Here is a 17,765-nt window from a genome sequence, read left to right as displayed (position 1 = left end):
AAATATTTTAAAATTATTTTAAAAAGTAATAGCACTTAACAGTACTCAACATGGAAACTATCTTTAGACTTTTTCAAAAGTGCCCTTGGCCATAAAGTTAACTTTGGATTGTATTTTCCAGCTTTGTCTGAGAGGCCATAATTTTTCTGATAAAAAGCTAATAAGGCAGAAGAGCTTGTTCTGTTTTGGATCACTTTCCCCGCCTCATTTCAAGTAAGTGACAAAATAAACAGCTTCCAAATTTCATAAAGAAACAAAAAGAGAAAGGAAGAAAAGAAGGAAAGAAGTGGTGAGGGAAGGAAGATAGAAGGAAAAAAAGAAAAGAATGGAAAGGAAAGGAAAGGAAAGGAAAGAAAGGAAAGAGAAAAAGAAAAAAAAATCCACAGTTGCCCTAAGTTGGGCCTTTGGACCCAAGATCTGAGTCTTTGGGGTCAAGTTGCCAGCTGTAAGGGCTCAGAACTGGGGCCAAAGTCAAGACTGCACATTGACGAGGAGGAGTGAAAGGTAGGAGGAGCTGCCAAGCCACTGCAGAGGGTGTGCCAGCTAACGGAACCACAGGGAGTTAAGAGCCACAATCCCCAAGTTGGGCCCTGTGGGATCCTACAAATAAGTGAAAAGGCTAGAGGACACATCCAGGGAGTGCTTGACCACCCAGCCCCCTTCTGATTCATAATCCCAAGGGCTGAGTATGGTCCACAGCCTTCAAGAAGTGCTCTGGCTCCACTCAGCTGGTCATTCCTGGTAGAGCCCCTTTAAGTCTGCAGACTTCATAGACAGCTGACAGTCGCCACCGGAGTTTTGTTGTGTTAATAGTCTGTTTGGTAACAAGAGGAAATGGTTAGCCCTAGGGACTCTTTATTTATTTAAAAATTTTTAAATGTTTGTTAAATTTTAGAGAGAGACAGAGACAAAGCATGAGTAGGACATAGGCAGAGAAAGAGGGAGACACAGAATCTGAAGCAGGCTCCAGGCTCTGGGCTGTCATCACAGAACCTGATGTGGGGTTTGAACTCACAAACCGTGAAATCATGACCTGAGCCGAAGTCAAATGCTTAACAGACTAAACCACCCAGGCACCCTCATGTTTATTTATTTTTTAATGCTTATTTATTTTTGAGAGAGAAAGAGAGCGAGAGATAGAATACAAGTGAGGGAGAGGCAGAAAGAGAGGGAGACACAGAATTCAAACCAAGTTCCAGGCTCTGAGATGTCCGCACAGAGCCAACTCGGGGCTCAAATCCACAAACCTTGAGATCATGACCTCAGCCGAAGTTGGAGGCTTACCCACGGGTAGGGCCTCTTTAAAGAGCTTTAATGTTGAGGGGCACAAAGCTGAATACAGGATATCCTTTATTGGTTTATTTTTAGCTGCTTCTTGCAACCACACCAGATTTGAGGCTATACCAATTTTACAGATGAAGAAACTGAGGGCACAAGAAGTTAAAATGACTGAGTTGGGGGTAGGGATTATGGCCCCTTCCCCCTATTCTAATTTGGACACTGCATTTTCTCAATATGTTGTCCATGTTCTCACAACAATCCAGTGATTGTTGGAGTAGCCCTATTTTACCAGTGAAAGAAAATTGAGAACAGAGAAGTTAAGCAGCTTGTTTAAGATCACACAGCTAAAAAATGGCAGAGCTGGGATTGAGACCCGTATCTTCTGATTCCAATTAATCGACTGTTTCTTGACATCTTCAATAAGAGAGAGTTAGGGGGAGAAAGGAAAAGAAATAGGTCTTTTTTAGGCCCTGTGATGGCAGGTTTCTGAAGGGAGTGAGTGGAAGTGGCATTATTAATATTAACTACATCTATGGGTTATTTTTGAATTTCAAATATCTTTGCTAACACGGACATCCCACCATGGGAAACTATGGTATACACCAGAGTTTGGCAGACCAGCACACATTCCCAAGGCCCCACTTGCAGATTCATACCACAGGAGCTGAGAAAACAGCACGCCATCTCCCAGCCTCCCTGCCACCTTAGAGCAGCCAACTGACACAATTCTAGCCAAGGAAGTCGGCTTGGGGAGGATGAGAAGAGGGCCTAAGAAAAATTGCACTTACTTGATAAAAAAGGTCAGACTCAAGTAGTGAGTCTCATTTTTTTCTCCCTTCATCTTGCCTTGAATGTTCTTGGTATAGCCAGAGCCACAGCAGCTTTCTTATGGTTACGAAGTGACAAACCAATGAGATGAGGGTGGTGACACCAAAAGACAGAAGGTGGCCGGCCAGTATGTAGATGATACCATGCAATCAGTCCATTTTCATGTGCAAGGACATCTTATGGTTTTATTTCCTTTTCTCTTTTTCAAAAATTTTAGTCACATGCTATCTTTTAAGGTCAAGATCTCATTTGCATCATGGAATAAAGTTGGACAGTTCCTCTTTCTTCCTCCTATGCTTTGGATCATTCAATAAGAGTGATCATTCAATAAACTCGAAACTTGCTTGAGTTTAAGAACTCACTAGTGCAAGGGTTTTCAGTGGACAACTCTTTTCATAATAATATAACATGCTCAATGCCTTCTTGGCTCTCATTCTCCACAAAGGAACGGTGGAGCTTTTTTTTTTTAAGTTTATTTTTGAGAGACAGAGAGAGACAGCACAAGGCAGGAAGGGGTAGAAGGAAAGGGAGAGAGAGGATCCAAAGGGAGCTTTGTGCTGACAGCAGAGAGCTCACTGAAGGGCTCCTGAACTGCGAGATCATGACCTGATCTGAAGTTGGAAGCTTGACTAACTGAGCCAACCAACTGCCCCAACAGTGGAGTTTTCACGGTATATTTGGGATATCTGCACAACTCCATGAACCAGTATTCTCCAAATGAGCAATGCATGAAGTTACAAAAACACGCACCATAGAAGATCTAATAAAAGTGCAAGACAGACCAGTAGATTTTAATATAACAAAGTACAAAATGGTCACATTTCTGCTAACCTTTGAGAAACTACTGCGTATTGAGTTTTGGTATACTATCAAAGAAAAACATCCACCGTCATCTGAAAAAGCCACAGATTTATGAGGAAGGGTCTGCAAAACGTAGCTGACCTCCATTATGGCAGACATTAAAGATATTTGTGAAATGTAAAACAATGCTACTCACTCATTTCATTTTGCATTGGGAAAATGTTATTTATAAAGATGTTATTTGTATCAACTGGTAAAACTATTCTTTTTAAAGGAATAATTATTTTTAAAATATGTTGTTAATTTCTACCATAGTAATTATTGATACATTTAAACCACATGAACAAGAACTTGGGAAGACTCAGTAGTTTTAAGACGGTAAAATGCGTCCAGAGAACAAAAAGCTGGAGAACCACTGCCTAAATGAAAACAATGGGTCCAGGTGTCTTGCTTGAAAGGAGGAGGGGGCTATAAGGAGATCAAGGAGAAATCCTGGATAGCTTTTTTTTAATGTTTGTTTATTTTTGTGAGAGAGAGAGAGAGAGAGAGAGAGAGAGAGAGAGCGCGTGCGCGGATGCAACAGTGAGCAGGGGAGGAGCAGAGAGAGACAGGGAGACACAGAATTGGAGGCAGGCTCCAGGCTCTGAGCTGTCAGCACAGAACTCGACGTGGTGCTTGAACCAACAATGGTGAGATCATGACCTGAGCCAAAGTTGGATACTCAACTGACTGAGCCACCCAGGTGCCCTTCTTGGATATCTTTTTAATCTCTTCATTGATAAACAGGTGGTATTTAGATTTTGCTACTTCCTGTGGTATAGCAGAGCAGGGTTCAGAAGCAGGGAAAAATTTTGGCTCAGAAACATCAGTTTCAATAAGCCAAATTTTTGGTAATGTTTTCCTTTTATCTTCTCTGAGACAGTGATTAAAACAATTTATGAGAAGCTGAATGTAACTCCAGGGACATCAACCAGGCAATCCTATGACAACCACCTCTGACCTATTTTAAATTATACCTACTTCACATTTTATTTTCCAACATGAGTAACAACAGGATAACACTTTGGTAACACGTTTAAGGACTAGTCTATAGAAAAACAAAATTCAGGATGTAGGTTCTTTTAGAACAAGGGTTGGCAAATCCCCCTTGGACCAAATCCAGCCTGCTGCCTGTTTTTGTAAATATAAAGTTTTAATGAAATACAGCCACACTTGTTTTCTTATTGCCTACATTGCTTTTTGGCTACAGCAGCACAGTTGAGGAGTTACAACAGAAACCAAATGGCCTGCAAAGCCTACAATATTATCATCTGGCCCCTTACAAAAATTGTTTGTAGACTCCTGTTTTGGAGTCACTTTGGAATCTCGGTTAAGAGACTCTAAAGTTAAGTGACCTGCATTTAAGTCCCTTCTCTGCCACACTTTGCTTTGGGACTTGGATTCATTCTGTTGTCATAGATTGGAGTTAGTACCTGCCCCACAGGGTGGTTGTGAGGATGACATGAACTAAGGCGCCTGGAAAGCACATAACAGAGTCCCAGGCACAGAGTAAGTGCATGATGGGTATTAGCTACTGTCATCAATTAAGCAAGAGCTTAAATGAAGCACAATGGAGTCACATCCCACTTGGGACTTAGATTCTAAATTCAATGAGGAGAATGGATAAAAATCAAGCATTAAAAAAATCATCTCTAGGGGTACCTGGGTGGCTCAGTCAGTTAAGCGTTTGACTCTTAATTTCGGCTCAGGTCATGATCTCATGGTTGTGGGATCGAGACATGCACAGTGCAGAGCCTGCTTGGGATTCTCTCTCTCCCTCTCTGCCCCTTCTCCACTCATGTTCTCATACTCTCTCTCTCAAAATAATTTTAAAAAACATTTTAAAAAATCATCTCTGAAAATCTCAGGAGGGCAGTCCATTATAGACAAACATACTGTCTTACAGTAATTTCAACATGGCTGTTTTTTCCCCCAGCATTTAAATACATCACTGTTTCTTCAGTGAAGGCCCCCGATGCAGTGTAGCTGGCATTTAGAAGCCACAAAGTAGGAACACAATCCATACAATCAAACACAAGATTCACACTCAGTATGGTGAGACACACACACACTCTGAAGAGCAAAGGCAATGAAGACAGACTTTGGGAACAGAAGATTCATGGCCTCTTGTATCACCCTGAGGTACATGCATGCTGAGTGTTTCTAGCTGCCCCCCCCAAAAAATCCTTAATTTGAATTTGTGTAAATTTAATGGCATCTTTTAAAAGGAATCAGTAACAATTACTTCAGAGGTTGCCAGGACAACAAAATGAGTAATTGTGTAATTGTGTGTGGTGGTTGTTTGAAACTCCATTGTAAATTCCCCATTTGATATCAGATGTATATGGTAAACTATAAGGAACACCTGCCTCTCACAATTTTATTAACCAACCATGGTTAGGGTATTATTGGTGAAAATCCCCCAAATAGTAAAGATTAAATTATTGCACTGACATGTATTTACCTGGGAGAAAACCAGTAGTTGACAAGGCTGGAGACCATCACGTAGGACACCATGATTGTCCCCGACATGATGACTGACACAAAGCTCAAGCCACAGAGGACACAAAGCAGTGAGAGGCCGCCCACAGAGATGACCAGTCCTAGAGGAAAGCATAGTTAGGAGAAGCATTCAGCTAAAACAGGTTGAAAGCTGCCAGACCCAAGGCCACTGTGCTTATGAAAGTTAACTCAGATTTTTTTGAGTAGATTTCCTATTAAAGATACAGATTTCCACCATCTCTTAAAAAGGAGGTAACCTAACCACCCAAGGGGCATCATTGCAAGGCAAATACCCCTTTCCTTGCCTTGGGAGTGGTCAAATTACTCAGGACTCCATCCTCATGGCTACTGTGCTATAATTTCAAGGATGGACCTTGCAAAGGAAGGAACTCAGACAATATAAATGGATGTACTACTGTTTTACAAAGATTTGCAAAATCCTGATCAGTGTTTTTCCAAGTGTGGCTAACAACCACTGTATCGGAATCAGATGCATCATGAAGGCTTAAAAAAAATTCTGATTTTTGGACCCCACTCCAGAACTACTAAAGAACAATCTCTGGATGGGGCTCAGAAGTCTGTATCTTCAAAAACACAAATAAGACCTATACACACTCAAGGTACAGACTATTGTTCTAAAGGTTTTATACATGCTGTTCATCCTGTTTAGAAAGTCTTTCTGTCCCCAAAGGAAACGAGAGTTGTTAACAGATCTTTAAATCCTGTCCTCTGCAAAACTTTGCGTGATACCACCAAAATGCAGTGGCTCTGTTCCCCTCCCTAAATTTACTTTTGTTATATTACTCATTCATTCCTCCACTCATTCATTCATCCATCTCTCTATCCATCAATATTACTGAACAGTTACTCTTTTAGGCTGAATTCTGCTCATCTGCCTACAATACTTACTTTCTCCTTTGAGTATAAATTGCCTTATCCACAGTTCCTTGGGCAGGGAAACAATTATGGGTGGTCTTAGTCCTGGAAAGTTGTAGGATAAGTCAGAGGTGATTGTCTGACCCAATGGCAACCACCTCTTTGGCCGTATTTTATGGTTTGTGATCTGATATGAAAAGGCAAACTGAGCTGATTAGATCTGCCTTCTCAGCAATTTTATCTTAGCAACAAAAGGAGCATTTGACAGTTAGCAGTGTCACTTTAGGAGGAAAGGTGGAGAAGGGGGAACATTAATACCTAGTGAGGCACCTGGCATGCAACAAGTGTTCAATAACTAGTTGTGGAATAAAGTCTGTTACCATTCATGTAGAAGCTACTAGGTGCCGTGGGCTGTGCTAAATACTTTATGGAACTGTGAGTTTCAATCCTTACAACAATGCTTTGAGACAGTTATTTTATCATCCTATTCTACATATGAGGAGTTTGAGGTTCAGAAAGGGTAAATAACTTGTCCAAAATTGTGCTGGTAGAGGTAGGATTCTAATGAAGACTCCAGAGTCCATCTTTTAACTACTCTGACAATCTGCCTTGGTCATTATAATTTTTTCAAGAACAAGAACCTTTCATCCAAGTGTGAAGTTGCCAAATAAATACTGTGCTCCCAACTGAATCATTTTCCAAGGGGGTGAATAAATGAGCAGGATACCTTCCAGTAAAATGACTCCGACAAGAGCAGCCAGGGAGGTAAGCACCACAAGGAGTAGGAAGAATCCAACAGGAACGGCCGACACAGCAACAAACACCAGCATAGTGAGGGCCAAAAAAGGATGCCTGTCCAGGTACTGACCCACTGGAGACTTCATAAAGGCAACCACCTGCGGGGAAAAGAGAAAGAGCCAGGATTGAACACCATTCTGAACCTGAGGTTGATGGACTCACCTGAGCTGCAGGAAGTATATAACCAAAGGCCATAAAGTTGATGGCTCATAAGTAATGTAACAAGTCAACAACACTAATAATTCTCCCAAGACATGAGTCACCCTGGCAACAGCTTAAGGCAGCTGTAGACAGATGGCAGATTAAGACCTGGTCATGGCTCTACTGCTCAACACACAACCTCTCAAAAGAGGCCCTCAGCATGTGCACACATGGATGTAAGGTACACACAATTTATCTCCTACTTCACAGCTGAAGTTTCATAGCTGAGACCACTAAAGCACAGAAAGGTTAAGTTCTAGCTACCTGGCATCACCCGGGAGCTTGTTAGAAATGCAACATCTCAAGCCCTCCCCTAGACCTGCTAAATCAGATGCTGATTTTAATTTTTTAATTATTTTGTTTATTCTTGAGAGAGAGGGAGAGACAGTATGAGCAGGGGAGGGTCAGAGAGAAAGGGAGATACAGAATCCAAAGACAGGCTCCAGACTCTGAGCTAGCTGTCAGCACAGAGCCTGACGCGGGGCTTGAACCCACGGACAGCAAGGTCATGCCCAGAGCCAAAGTCAGACACTTAACCGACTGAACCACCCAGGTGCTGCAGATGCTGATTTTTTTTTTAATGTTTATTTACTTTTGAGAGAGAGCTCGCAAGCAGTGAGAGCAGAGACAGGGAGATAGAGGATCCAAAGCGGGCTCTGCACTGACAGCAGAGAACTGATGTGGGGCTCAAACTCATTAACCATGATATAACCTGAGGTGAAGCCGGACACTTAACCCCCTGAGCCATCCAGGTGTCCCCAGATGCTGATTTTTAATGAGACCCCCAGGTGACTTATACACACATTAAAGTCTGAGAAGCAAAGGGACTTGCCTAGAGTCACACAGTTTCCAAATGGCAAAATCTAGGCATCCAAAGCTGAACCTCTTCATTCTGAATGTCTAAAGCGTACAATGGCTTGACCTTGTTAGAAAAAATGCTTTTATGCCATCAACTTCATACCACAGTCAGAACACAGCCTCTTGACTCCTGCAAGTGTACGCTGTGTTAATGTAATAAGCTAACTTCCTTCACCAGACAAAAGAGTTTTTGGATCTGGCTCAGTGGGGGAGGGCTGCTTTAATAAAGAACTGGCCATAGACAACCCCACAAGGATGGGCTTCCCCCCTCTTCTTAAGCCCCATACTGTCTCTCTCCTCACTACTGACATGTTGGTTCCAGTTCCCTTAAAATGTTCGGTTAAGAAGTTTTCCCCATCAAAATTGGTCCTTCTCAGGTCTCATTCCTCAGGGCCTTGCAAGCCAGCAGCTGAAATGAAGAGGAAGTTCAACCTACAGTGATCATGGATGCCACTACCCAAAATACCCAAAATACATGTGTCTCTTAATGACTCTAATGGTGGGAATTTGGAGGCAAGCTGGAAGGCAGGAGGGTTTTGTAGTTGAAGTTGATGGTGATCAAAATACAGAGCTGATGCTGCATAAGTAGAAAAGGCTGTTGTTCCAAGAAGCCACTGCCCTTGGTCTTGAGGCTTCAGCACTGCCTCCTTGGAACTCTCCAGTATGACCAACTTCACTTCCCATCAGGCCACAAAAATGGCAAAATGCCCACTGGCTATACTGCCTCTAGCTCCTCCTGAGAAAAGCTACCAAATTTGGCTATTCAACTTCTCTTGCCAGAGGTGACTGTACTATGAATGCCCAGCCCATATGTTAGAACCCAATGAGATTCTCCTGTTAAGTCAGCTGAAAGGAGGGGTCATGGGAGTGGGGCTGGTCCCTGGATCTGTCTTAAGTCTTGATTGCTTTCCAGCTCTAGTCCACATATATTCTTATTAACTCCTTCAACCACCCCACACATCATCTGACAGACTGAACTGTTCTCTCTGATCCTTATAATCAAGAGACCCAGTAACCACAATGGGGGAGCAGATGCGGGAACACCTAAATGCCAGACTTACGAGTTTACACCCGGACTGTCCAGCATAGTAGCCATATGTGGCCACTGCAGACTTGAAATATGGCTGATGAACTAGATTTTTAACTTAGTTTGATTTAAATTTAAAAATGGATATATGCTTCAATCACAAGAATATTTCTAATTACATTTCAAGTAAGGTGTTTCAAATAAATTTTCAATTTTATGAAACTTTATGAAATCTGAATAGAGATCAAGTATTTTCTTTTCTTTTTTTTTAAATAGTTTATTGTCAAATTGGTTTCCATGTAACACCCAGTGCTTCTCCCCACAAGTGGCCCCCACCATGACCATCACCCCCTCCCTCCCTCGCCCTCCCCCTTCAGTCCATGGTTCATTTTCAGTATTCAGTAGTCTCCCCAGATCAAGTATTTTCAATGGATAGTTAGTATCTGAATTGAAATGTGCACTAAGTGTATTAGAAAATGTAGACTGGGGGGCACCCGGGTGGCTCAGTCGGTTAAGCATCCAGCTTCGGCTCAGGTCATGATCTCACAGTCTGTGAATTCAAGCCCCACATCAGGCTCTGTGCTGACAACTCAGCCTGGAGCCTGCTTCCAATTCTGTGTTTCCCTCTTGCTCTGCCCTCCCCCACTCACACTTTGTCTCTCTCTCTCTCAAAAATAAACAAACATTAAAAAAAAAAAGAAAAACAAAAAATGTAGACTGGGGCAGGTGGGTGGCTCAGTCGGTTGAGTGTCCAACTCTTGGCTTTGGCTCAGGTCAGGTCATGACCTCATGGTTGTGGGATAAAGCCCTGAGTTGGCTCCACACTAAGCATAGAACCTGCTTGAGATTGATCTCTCTCCCTCTGCCCCCTCCACTGCTAGTGCTGGCTCGCTCTCTCTTTCTCAAATAAAAAAATAAACTTAAAAAAATGTAGACTATCTCATCACTAATTTTTTATTATTACATATTACATATTGAACTAACTTTTTATTATTACATATTATTCAATATTACATATTGAAATTATATTGTTTTGAATATTTTGGGTTATATAAAATGTATTACTAAAATTAATTCCGTGTTTCTTTTCATGCCTTTAAAAAAATTTTTTTTAATGTTTTATTAATTTTCGAGAGAAAGACAGCATGAGCAGGGGAGGGTCAGAGAGAGAGGGGGACACAGAATCCAGGCTCTGAGCTAGCTGTCAGCACGGAGCCCAAAGTGGGGCTCAAACTCATGAACCATGAGATCATGACCTGAGCCCTAGTCAGACGCTTAACCAACTGAACCACCCAGGCGCCCCTCTTTTCATGCCTTTTAATAGGACTACTAGCAAATTTAAAACTCTATACACACATTGCACAATACTTCCATTGTAAAGCACTTGCTTAAACTTTATCTAGAGAAAAACAGGAGACAAACTGCTGGCATTTGCACAGGACTATGATATAATCAAAGCACTAATTTAAGGTATATGAACTTGGCAGTCATGTGCAAAAGGGAATTATGAGGATTTGCCTGAAATGACGCAAGAGACACTGAAGGGCAAAACTAGGCTGATGGCAATATGAAAGTGGGATGACAAAAGAAAAATCAATAGGACTTGGGGACAGTTTGGCTTGGGGATCCAAAAGGAGAAAAGCAGGAGATTGATCTCTCTCCCTCTGCCCCCTCCACTGCTAGTGCTGGCTCGCTCTCTCTGTCAAATAAAAAAATAAAGATTCCTAAAGGAATCTATTTTTTTCTTAGCCTCTTCTGAGTGTGGGTCCTACAACCAAAAAACAGTCATTCAGATATGCAGAGAGACCATTTTAAGATGCAACTAAGCCCAGCAATTATCTGCCCCTAGGAAGTATGGCCCTACTCAGGCCAATCTGTCATAGAAGGAGAGGATATGACTCAGTTACACCTAATAATAATACGGGAGCACCTGAGGGGCTCAGTTGATTGAACATCTGACTCTTGATTTCAGCTCAGGTCATGATCTCAGAGTCGTGGGATGAAGCCCCACATAAGGCTCCACGCTGAGCCTACTTAGGATTCTCTCTCTTTCCCCCTCTTCCCTTCTCCCCACTCACTTGCTAATAAAAAAAAAATTAAAAAATAATAACAGAGAGTCTTCACTAAACACTCAGACACCAAGCACTGTTTTAAGTGCTTTCAATGTACTTCCTCATTTATTTCTCTCTACAGTGCACACAGGCAGGTAAGGAGGAACTTTATTTAAATCCAGGGAATTAGAACATAGCAATTAACTTCTCATTCTCATGGCAACAGAGGGGATACAATGGGAGGATGGAAAGTAGGACAACTTATTATTTAGTAACATGAACTGCAATTTTCCATCCCTATCCTGGAAGCAGGCACAGGTCATCCAACTTGAATTTTACAGCCAGGGTGCTATGCTGAAGACCTCAGGAATGCCAGGCTGGGACAGACTAGCACCATTATGTGCCAGGTTCTGTGCTACAGCTTTCCTAAACAGTGCCTGAGATCATCCTCACAAGAAACCAATGAGCCTGGCATTGCTTATTTTAGAGAAGAGGTGATGGAGATTCAATGAGCCTAAGCAACTTGCCCAAGGTCACACAAAGGCAATTTAATTTAAACTGCACATATGCGTATGGCAGGTTCCAAAGGGGAGGTAATATGGCCAGTATTTAAGGACATGACATGAAGTCTCCATATGGAACTATTCAGGAGACAGGCTAATCCCCTGGTGTCAGAATGCAAAAGACAATCAGTGTCCATTGTCCCTTGCTACCAGAGGGGAGGAGGACAAAGGCATCAAGATTATTTAAAACCACTGGTAAAGACAACTTCAAAGTGCTGAGTAACAGTTCCTCCCAGACCTCGGTCCCTGGGTGCCCACTGGTATGTGATTCAGAGGTCAATTCAAAAACATCTCTTGTGGAAGGAATGGGCCAGCATGGGAGCAGACCTAGTCATAGGTAATCCACAAGGGAAGATGCCATCAGGAGGCATCTGCCCAGCCCACAGTCCTCTCTCTTCCCTCCTCTCTGAACACTGTCCCCTCCCACAGTAGGAGTAGGCCCTTGAAGCCATGTTTCTCTTCATGAAGAATGATGAGAAGTCCCTGCCCAGCTGTCACCAACCTGGCCACAGGCGACTTGGTCAAGCCTGATGCCAGGAATCAGACATTCCCAGAGAAGACCCTTTAGAGGGCTTCAGGGAGAGGCACAGGGAGTTGAAGGTGCCAGCCTGAGGAGTCACACTGGCCCATGAGAATGGAAGAGTCAAGAAAGCCAGGCTATAGGGAGAGAATGAAGGTGATGCACAAAGAAAAGCTACAAGTGGAAGCAACGTGGCCCAGGAGAAGGTGTTGAGAGTTAGCTCTGACCCCAGTGACCTGCCAGACCCTGGTTCACTTCCTGCCCTCAGCTTCTCAGATAGCCTCCCATTTCCCCAAAGTTCCAGCAGGTCTCACTATTTGTTTGCTTAGGCTATTCTGAGCAGGTTTCTGACTCTCACAGACTAAAAGTAAGACAATTAAGACTTGACATTCCAGAGGTTTCCTAGAAGAAATGATGGAGTTATTTCACAAATACTCTGTGTGGAAGCAAATCTATCTGTTCTGTTCTGGAATTTAAAGGCTGATTAACTCTGAGGAAAGGCTAAAATTGATTTGGGAGAAATAAATCATCTAAATAAGCCCAAAACAAGGGTATGCTTATGTAAATTATGGTTATGTCAATCTGATGGAAGTTTCTGTAACACCTTTTCTTACATTTTTGTTTTTTGTTGGCAATTTCACCATTCAAAATGGCATAAGTACTGTCTAGTGTTGTTAAGTGTAAGAAGGCTGTGATGTGCTTTAAGAGAAAATACTGTATTCAGGCAAGAATTACAGTGCTATTGGCCATGACTTTAATGTTAACGAATCAACAATGTAATACTAAGTAGTCTTCAAACAGAAACATACATACAATAGTTTATATATTTATCAATTGGTGAAAATGTTGTGACCAGAAATTTGCCAGAACCTAATTCTGTAGTTCCCCTGGAAAAATTGAGAATTCATTGTTTGAGGTGACCTCAGAGAACACAACTAACACATATAATGAGGATCAAATGCACATGTAGGTGAGCACAAGGACCTGTCCTACTAAGCTAACTTTTAGTACAAGAGTCTCAGACTGCTGACTAGAAAGCTGCTTGGCCAATTTAAAAATAGCTTGCTAAATGCACCAAGAGGGCCAGAGGCATTTTGGGATGAGTCCAGGAAAGATCTCTATAGAGTATATTGCTCTAGACTGCAAAGTGGTATTTCTTCAAATAGACCTTAGGGGAATTGTGCTAATACAAAAAACAGATCACAAACCAGTTCATTTTGTGACATACATGTATGTACTTTATGGGTACACTGCACGGGGAAAAAACGTCTTGAAGGAAATACAACACAATGTTAATATTACCTCTGAGAGCTGTTAGTTTTTCCCTGACAAAATGCTGAATGACATACAGAAGAAGACAAGAAAGATAAAAATTCAAGAAAGCAGAACAGGACTCAAGTCCCACTGCCATTGAATGGATACTGAACACCTGAAAAGTGGCTAATTCAAATGGAGATGGACCCTTAAGTGTAAAATACACACTGCAGTTTGAAGACTTACTACAAAAAAGAATGTAGACTATTTCATTGATTTTTTTTCCATTAATAATTAAAAAAAAGTTTTTTTATTGTTGAGGGGGAGAGAGACATGGAGTGTGAGTGGGGGAAAGGCTAAGACAGAGGCAGACACAGAATGCAAAAAAGGCCCTAGGCTCTGAGTTGTCAGCACAGAGCCTGATGCGGGGTTCAAACCCACAAGCTGTGAGATCATGACTTCAAGCTGAAGTTGGTTAAGCAACTGAGCCACCCAGGCGCCCCTCATGAATAATTTTTATAGTGATTACATATTGAAATATTTGGGTATATTAGACTAAAAATACATTAAAATTAATTTCACCTACTACTTTTTATTTTTTAAATGTGGCTACTAGAAAATGTTGAATTACATACATGGCCCTATCACACTTCCATTGGACAGTGGAAAACCGGACTCAAATCTTGGAAGTATGCTTGAGCCCCTCAGTCTCAGGGTAACAGGCCAAAATTAACAAAACAAAACAAAACAGGATGGTATCTGTGGCAGAGACTGAGAGCCACCCTCTGTATCCAGCTAAAGAACTGCATTTACCCCGAGGGGAGACTTGCAACTAAATTTTGATCTATAAGATGTAATTGGAAGTGCTTCCTGCGTGCGTGCGTGTGCATGCGTGTGTGTGTGTGTGTGTGTGTGTGTGTGTGTGTGTCAGACTTCCAGGAAGTCCCCTTAAATTAGAAGTGGCTTGCAAGTCTTCCTCCCCTTCCCTCCTCCATTCTAATGCCCCAAATGTGATTATACAATGGCTGATGCTTTCACAGCCATCTTGGACCACGAGTTTGAAGCTCACAAGTTAGGCATGGCAGGGTGGTGAATGAGAAAGATTCTGGACCTACCTCCAAATTTCTTCTACCTCATAGAGAAATAAACTTCTATGCTGTTTAAACTGGTGTTATTTTGAGATTTTCCATTACACATCCTGATTGGAAACTGACCTTTGAGTTATTCTGGATAGACTCTATCAGCAAAGACAGCTTCCTCTGCAGCTCCTGCAAATCCTTTGAGGTACTCGGGGGCTCTTCTTTTGCCATCCTGAAACCCACTGCAGTCTCTTTAGGGGTTAAGTCTTCTATTTGAAAGCTGTCCAGGGCAGGGCGCAGTCGAATCTCTCATGTCACCCTGTCTCTTCCTGTCATTGGTGAAACAAAAAGTAACTTAAACCATTAGGAGTATTCACCCAGCCAGTTCAACAAAAGCTTCTACTATTGATGGTAGGTGTGCTCGCGGAGGGCAGCTTGGCAATATCTATCAAAATTTCTAAGTGCACACACCTTTCTCCAACAATTCATTCTCCAGGAATCTGAAGCAGATAATCAAATAGATATATCAAAATATACAAAAACGATGTGCAGTGCAATTGTATTTATAAAATGTAATAAACAGCAAAACACTGAAAAGAAGCTAACTGTATACAGGAAATTGGTTAAAGACAAATTCATAAAACAGAGTATTGGTTAGTTGTTAAAATGATAATGTGGAGGGGTGGCTTAGTCAGTTGAGTGTCTGACTCTTGTTTTTGACTCAGGTCATGATCTCATGATTTGTGAGATCCAGCCCTGCATCTGGCTCTGTGCTGTAAGCACAAAACCTGCTTGGGATTCTCTCTCCCTCTCTACTCCTCCTTCAAAATAAACAAAAAACCACTTTAAATAATGATAATGTGGACATTCAGTTAGTGATATGAAAATACATCCATGATAGTAAATTTAAAAAATTACAAGATATCCCAAACTGTTACAAAAACCTATGGATTTTATGTCTAAATTCCATAGTAAAAGACTTAGAAGTATTATATACGTACATATCATAGAATACCAAAATGTTAATGAGATTATCTCTGGGGGCTTACATTTATTTTTTTTTTTAGCCTGACAAATGCTGCAAAGAATATAGAATAAAGCAAGAAAGGTGAATATGCTATTTCAAGTTCCATTGCCTTTTTTCCCCCAGAAAGCTTTTCTTAAGCAGTGATGGTGGTCAATTTCTTTATTCACTACCCACACTAACAGGTTGGCTCCCAATTACACAGCATCATAAATCATTCTCTATTTACTTGTAAATCTCCTCTTAACCAGAGAGGTGCCTCAAGGGGAGATCTAGCCACAGTTCTACTCCCTGACTCAACAGCCTTTAATTTCCAGGACTCTCCTAATGGCATGTAATTTATAGAACCAATTTGTTCAATCAGATATCTATTTTTTAACCCCTCTTGGATTTTCATATAAAAAATACATTGTTCTTATTTTGTATTTTCCAGAACTGTAGGGCTGGACACAATTTCTCCCTTACAAATGACCTCATGACTAGTGATAGTAAAAAAGCCTCAAAGATCCTGTCACAGTGGCCAAAATTAACTGAGTGATGCTGACATTTACTTGCCATACTGACTATATCACATGGTAATTATGTGAGTTAAGGGGCAAAGTGTTATTTCCTAATACCAATAGGGCCTACAATGCAAATTAAAGTACATTTTAATTACTCCAGCAAGAATGCTTCTGCTACAACCCCATTTGTGAAGCAGGAACCTTTTGCATAGGAAAAGACTACCCTCTACAGCTATATTCTGTCTTTTAAGCTGCCAATGGCACAGATCTTGGATTTGGGATGTTCCCAGGACTCATCTCCCTTAATCTCATATCTGCAGCGGGCAGAAACCAGACCAGATCCCCTTACTGGTCTCCAGAGGCCTAGGAACCCAAGGGCCACCCAGACCGGTTTGGGGAGTCGAGTGGGAACCAGCGTGGGCAGAACGCCGTGGGCCGTGGCTGTCAAATACATCCACCTGGCTCCCAATCCCCACACCTCCTAGTCATTCACTCTACGGAGGGGGTCTCCCCAGGCATTTAGAAGCCTCCAAATCGGAGGCGGCAACCCCTTAACACCGCGCAGCACACAAGTTACCTGCCTACTCCAACCCCCGCTGACCAGAGACCACTAGCCAACCTCCCCGCCCCCTGCCCCACAGTTTATCCGCTCCCGCCCCTCCCGGGGCTAACGGCCACCCGGAACGTTCCAGCTGGAAGGGAAAGGGAGGGGGGCATCTCCTGCTGGGAAAAAGGAACGCGGGGCGCCTCGGGCCTACCCAGGCCACCCCCTCCCCATCAGCTGCCAAGTCTCTCAGCCTTCGAAGCCTCGAGGAGAAGGAAGGGCCCTGCTTCTAGGGATCCATGGGCATTGGGGGAAGCGGAAGGGTTGCAGGTGGAGAGGGCTGTCAGCGCAGGAGAGAGCATGGAGGCTGAGAAAGGGAAGTTCACGGGGGAGTGAACTTAATTTGGGAAGACGAATCCACCTTTGTTACTCGGAGCTCCCCTCTCTGCAGTGACAGAGGAGAGGGTCCCTCGGTAGATTGGAGAAACCTGTGAGAAGGAGGAAACCCATTTTCATTAATCCTGGAGAAAGGGTTTGGAGACTCCCTAGCCAGGTTTCCCCAAGGGGCAGGGTCTCGGGGTTGGGATGGGGCTGGCAACGCTGTAACCGAATCTAGTGGTGGATGTGAGAGTGTGTGCGCCCGTGTGTGCACTCTGAGCCCGTCTTAGGGCTTCGGAGGGACAGACTTCCTTTTTCACTAAACAGCGGACAGAGGACCACACCGCAGGGCACCCACTGCCCTTTCAACCCACACCCCGACGCCTCCTCATTTGCCTCTCCCTGCGAGGGGATCTAGCCAGCCCAGGCATGCGCTGTACCCTAGCACCCAAGCTGCGAGCTCTCACCAGCCCCGGCGGCTGAGCTTACCCGAGTCTGCGGCCGGAGCGGAGCGAGATGGGAGGGAGAAGGGGAAGGTAAAGAAGGAGGAGGAAAGAACGTTCTTGGGCACTGGCGGGAGCTCGAGCCCGCTTCCTGCCCAGCCCCGGCCGGCCACCTCCCTGAGCCCTCGCGCCGCG

The 17,765-nt window shown here is 43.0% G+C and overlaps 1 protein-coding gene across 8 annotated transcripts in view; it reads right to left on the bottom strand.

Moving 5' to 3' along the window:
• The window catches only part of TMEM159 (transmembrane protein 159), a 31,460-nt gene extending 13,695 nt beyond the window's left edge, over positions 1-17,765 (bottom strand). For 2 of the 8 annotated variants that reach the window (XM_029947967.1, XM_029947968.1), the window contains exons 1-4: positions 17,617-17,765; positions 14,814-15,007; positions 7,055-7,223; positions 5,414-5,552 (exon numbers count right to left, since the gene is read on the bottom strand). In XM_029947967.1, coding sequence (XP_029803827.1) covers positions 5,414-5,552; positions 7,055-7,223; positions 14,814-14,909 — 404 coding nt within the window. In that variant the 5' untranslated portion in view covers positions 14,910-15,007; positions 17,617-17,765. Of the gene's footprint in view, positions 1-626; positions 815-2,266; positions 2,406-5,413; positions 5,553-7,054; positions 7,224-14,813; positions 15,008-16,782; positions 16,841-16,963; positions 17,010-17,170; positions 17,238-17,616 lie in introns of those variants that run through there. The other 6 variants (XM_029947963.1, XM_029947962.1, XM_029947965.1 and 3 more) reach the window with 6 other exon arrangements.

This window comes from Suricata suricatta, chromosome 8 (genome assembly GCF_006229205.1).
Source record: "Suricata suricatta isolate VVHF042 chromosome 8, meerkat_22Aug2017_6uvM2_HiC, whole genome shotgun sequence".
In the NCBI taxonomy this organism is placed as follows: Eukaryota; Metazoa; Chordata; class Mammalia; order Carnivora; family Herpestidae; genus Suricata; species Suricata suricatta.
Note: the sequence above shows the minus strand (reverse complement) of the source record. Positions and strands in the feature narration are given on the sequence as shown.